This window comes from Zea mays, chromosome 5 (assembly GCF_902167145.1).
Source record: "Zea mays cultivar B73 chromosome 5, Zm-B73-REFERENCE-NAM-5.0, whole genome shotgun sequence".
Taxonomy (NCBI): Eukaryota; Viridiplantae; Streptophyta; class Magnoliopsida; order Poales; family Poaceae; genus Zea; species Zea mays.
This window is the reverse complement of record NC_050100.1, coordinates 181,055,188-181,059,635: the sequence shown is the minus strand read 5'-3', so window position 1 is coordinate 181,059,635 and position 4,448 is coordinate 181,055,188. Positions and strand designations below refer to the sequence as shown.

General features: G+C 37.9%; 1 protein-coding gene across 1 annotated transcript; it reads right to left on the bottom strand.

Annotated features, from left to right (window-relative positions):
- Positions 1 to 1,544: 1,544 nt before the first annotated feature.
- LOC103628721 (DNA-(apurinic or apyrimidinic site) endonuclease, chloroplastic) lies at positions 1,545 to 2,482 on the bottom strand. Its single transcript, XM_008648874.2, has 3 exons — positions 2,159 to 2,482; positions 1,874 to 1,981; positions 1,545 to 1,712 (listed from the first exon to the last, which is right to left on the bottom strand). The coding sequence occupies exons 1-3, from the start codon at positions 2,477 to 2,479 to the stop codon at positions 1,545 to 1,547; spliced, it is 597 nt and encodes a 198-aa protein (XP_008647096.1). The 5' UTR covers positions 2,480 to 2,482.
- Between the last annotated feature and the right edge of the window lie 1,966 nt (positions 2,483 to 4,448).

Here is a 4,448-nt window from a genome sequence, read left to right as displayed (position 1 = left end):
TATGACCGCAAAGCAGATTTGAGCAACTACGATTTTTCAGTTAGGAACAGGAACTAACTAATTGTATCAACAACAAAGTTCGACCATGGCTGGCTGGTAATGGTTATGCATGCTCAAGAACTGAGAGGATTTCTGCAGCATTATAAATAAAAGAATACATTATGCAAAGAACAGATCTGGTAATCTTGAGTGTATTTCAACAACATTATAAAAGAACACAATATGAACGCAAAGCAGATTTAAGCAGCTACAATTTTTTAGTTAGCAATAGGAACTAAGTAATTGTATTAGCAGCAGCAAGGTTCGACCATGGCTGGCTGGTCATGGTTATGCATGCTCAATAACTGAGAGGATTTCTGCAACATTATACATAAAAACACATTATGCAGAGAACAGATCACATACTTTTGAGTATATTTCAGCAGCATTATAAAAGAACACAATATGAATGCAAAGCAGATTTAAGCAGCTACAATTTTTCAGTTAGCAATAGGAATTAAGTAATTGTATTAGCAGCAGTAAGGTTCGACCATGGCTGGCTAGTCATGGTTACGCATGCTCAAGAACTGAGCAGATTTCTGCAACATTATAAATAAAAAACACATTATGCAGAGAATAGATCACATACTTTTGAGTGTTTGCCAAACTTAAATCCCTTTATTGGCATGGTTATGGTTGGCATTGCTAGCTTTTTGTCATTATCAGGACATACCTATTGCTAGCTGTTTCTCTTTCTTCTTCAATGTAAAACAAATTTAGTATTTAATTGACCTTCTATAGATTGGTTTGCTTCTTGTCGTCTAAACTACGTCATATTTCCTTCTAAAATGAACAATCTTAACCAACAAAAATAGTATTCCTTCTAAGCAGAATTAGATGATTCAATTGACTCAAGCCTCCTTTCAGTCTTTAATTGTTGCACACCGCGAAGTGAATAACAACAATTACTGGTTTAGAACTTTGACAAGCACAGTTTAGATCCCCAGCAACAATTACTGGTTTAGAACATTCCAGTTTCTGCAGACCAAAAGGCAAAAGCACATCTCAGTTGCAACAGCAACAACAACAGTCTTTTAGTCCCGAATGAGTTGGAGTAAGCTAAAGTTAAAACCTAATATAAACCACAAGTCAAGGTTCAGGCACGTAGTTAGCTATTTTCCATGTACTCCTATTCAACTGTATATTCCATCTTTTTGAGTCTCCTTTTACTGCCTTTTACCATATCAACTTCGATCTTTCCCTAACCCTATTCCCATTGCTATCACGTCTTAGGATCGCAATACACACTTATGACATTTCAAACAATCTCAACCAGTGTTTGACAAGCAGGTTTAGAACAACATATAATAAGAATAAAAAACACAATACAATTCCTTAATTAGCATAAAAATAACAACGGGTGATGCCAAATAAGGACATTGGAAAGCTAAGTGGATGCACATTTATGAAGTCGCTAAAGCATGTATCCTGTAATTCTGAAGACCCAGAAGCAACAGAACAAAATTAGATATCCTAAGCAATTGCAGTACAACATAATATGAACACTAACAACATGAAGGAAGAATAGCTTTTATCAGTCTACGTAAACCACGACCAGAATTTGGGACATAAGCATTGACCAAGTAAAAATCATCAAACTCCAAGGTAATAAGCCTGCCTTCCTGATCATGCTCTGGTATGCCAAGCCCATATTGAACTGAGATTGGTTGTACCTGTTAATGCATACAAAAGAACACGGAAAGTGAGGTTAGATATATACTATGTATCAACTGATAGTATTGGGTTCAGAAGATTTATTGCAATGCTGCTATCCACTGACTTTTTAGTCAGTACAAAAGGGAGATGTTGGGCATTAACCACAGGAAGAACATACCCGTGATATAACAACAGTTCCTGAATAACCAAGCCTTGCAACACTGCATGACCAATAGGTGTAATCATATTCATGTACCAGATTTTTAAAAAGGTCAACATTGCGCTCCTGAAAATAGAATGAAAACCTGATCATGGCATTGGTATGTGTGCATCATAAAGAAAGATAACCATAACATGATATATTTGATTATTTAGAAACCCCATGTACACATCAAAGCATCCCACTGCTCAGGACAAAGCTGTATATGAGGGAGCAGCAATGGAACACACCAAAACAACTTGCCTCCAAGTGTGTCTCTTGAAGACATAAGACGTCAAAGTTCTCTCTGGCAACCAATTCATCTGCAGAAAACCCTGACTGTACAATAGCTTGCAGTCCATTAACGTTCCAGGATAGAATCTTCATAGAAATGGTATCAGTGCTAAGTGGTGGAGGCCTCATTGTCCTTGGATTATAAGCAATCCATTGTGGTCGTCTCTGTTTGTGGGTAAGGTGAGTCCAGGGCTCAAACTTCCATGCAGAGTGACGCATAGATGTGGAGCTCACGTTCGCTGCACACCACCTCTGGGCAGGGTAACCACGCTGAGAAGATGTGGAGCTCATGTTCACCACAATACGCTTGATTCCTGGAATCAAATAGACACAACTGCAGAAGGAGGAGTTCAGTACATTGGAACTGGCAAGGCATGCAGATAAAAAAGGATGTAGATGACAGTTGATCAGAAAACACTATAAATTACTGACATGTGATCCGAAGAAGTTTAGGGAGATACCATAGGATTAGGTTTGCTGACGGGCGACATGATTACACCATGCAACTGAGTGCCCAATAACTTCAATGCAAGTATTAGGGCCCATCTAATATGTTCAGCTAAATACAGTCTACGGGCACCTTGAAATATACCTAACTGTGATACTAACACTTAAATACATTGTTTTCTATCATCCACGAAATTACATAGAAAAGAAATAAGGAAAGAACATTCTTGTAGGTTCAACTGATATAAGGCAGCAATCACCTGACGGGCTATCATTGGTGGCTCCCATCTTGTGAAATGTAATAGATGTGTCCATCTTGCGAAACACGATGCAGATCTTCTTGCGTGGACAACAGAAATAACATTAAAAACCACAAGATTGATTAAGCTAAAGTAAACATTCAACATCCACAAACGCCTTAGTCATTTGTCGTGAAAATTCACGCAAGTATTGTAGTGCAATGTATTTGAATATGCAAACGCTCCCTAGTAAGATGCCTGTGCTAACGATACGACAAATCTAACCTTACATATAGTTTATCATCCATGGACCACAAGATAAAAGAGTATAAATAATAGGAAAAATACACCAATGTGAGCCCAAGCAAATATAGGAAAGAGCTGACCAACCAGAACTACTCATCCTTCATTCCACCCGTGCACAAAATCCAACAATAAAATTGGTGTGAATTATATGCAAGATACAGACCAAAACTTTAACTATTTACTTAAGTAAAACTAACTACAATAGGCTAAGTATATGTCGGCGCTGCCCAAGCTCTCCAGCTCTAAAGCCTCTAAAGCTTTGGATGCACGAGCCCATGCATCATATATGTGAGAAGCATTTGTCATCTCCCTAACAAATAGCTCAAACCATTCGGAGCCATTATTACTTGTTTGGTAATTATCTACAGTTAGAGGATGTTCTGTAGTCATATCCACACCACCATTTGAAATTCCTACACGGAATGCTAGATTGATGCTACTGTCAGCAATACACTCTAGAAAACTACCTCAACGCTTTCTAAAAAAATAATATAACGCATTAGTAAGTGTGACACAATCAATTCATTCCCTATGGTACTAACACCATTCTAGCTGACAAATTCCAACTACCACCAAATACATTGTGGGCTTGATGTCATATCAGAATACAGGTAAAGCAGAGGCAACATAGGATATTTGATGGTCCAATTCTACATAAATTTAATTCCTTAGCAAAATCAAATAGAAACATGTGTTTAAATTGAGTAGCATATGATAGTGTAGATATATAACAATAACAAAATATGAATCAAGGAAATTTGAAATAGTGAAATAAAATAGCTCTAGATAAAATTGGTGGCACCAAGAACCACACTCCCATTGAATAATTGACAGGTCACTATTATTAAGTACATCTAGAACATTTGACAGGGAAAACAAGAATCTAGTAGAGAACTAACCTTCAACAGAGATTGTGAGCAAGAGAACTTTAGAGAGAGGGGAGAGGAAGAATCAAATCATAAGGTAATGATCAACACAAATGAACACAACGATTTGTTTCCCGAGGTTCGGTTCCAATGAACCTACTCCCCATTGAGGAGGCCATGAAGGCCGGGTCTTTTTCAACCCTTTCCCTCTCTCAATCGATCACTTAGAACGGTTGAGTGCTTCTTCTTAATGTCAAGGATCACTAAGACCCCGCAAGGACCACCACACACTTAGGTGTCTCTTGCTAGCTTTACAAGTCACTAGAGAGTTTAGAAGGAGATGAAGAAAGCATGGTTAAAAAGCCAAGCAACAAGAGCAACAAATCAAACACGAGTCACACT

Coding starts and splice junctions, on each gene's coding strand:
- LOC103628721 (XM_008648874.2), bottom strand. CDS start 2,479: ATGAGCTCCACATCTTCTCAGCGTGGTTACCCTGCCCAGAGGTGGTGT. Junction 1,982..2,158: donor TTCAAGAGACACACTTGGAG/GCAAGTTGTTTT, acceptor TTCTATTTTCAG/GAGCGCAATGTTGACCTTTT. Junction 1,713..1,873: donor GAACTGTTGTTATATCACGG/GTATGTTCTTCC, acceptor ATGCATTAACAG/GTACAACCAATCTCAGTTCA.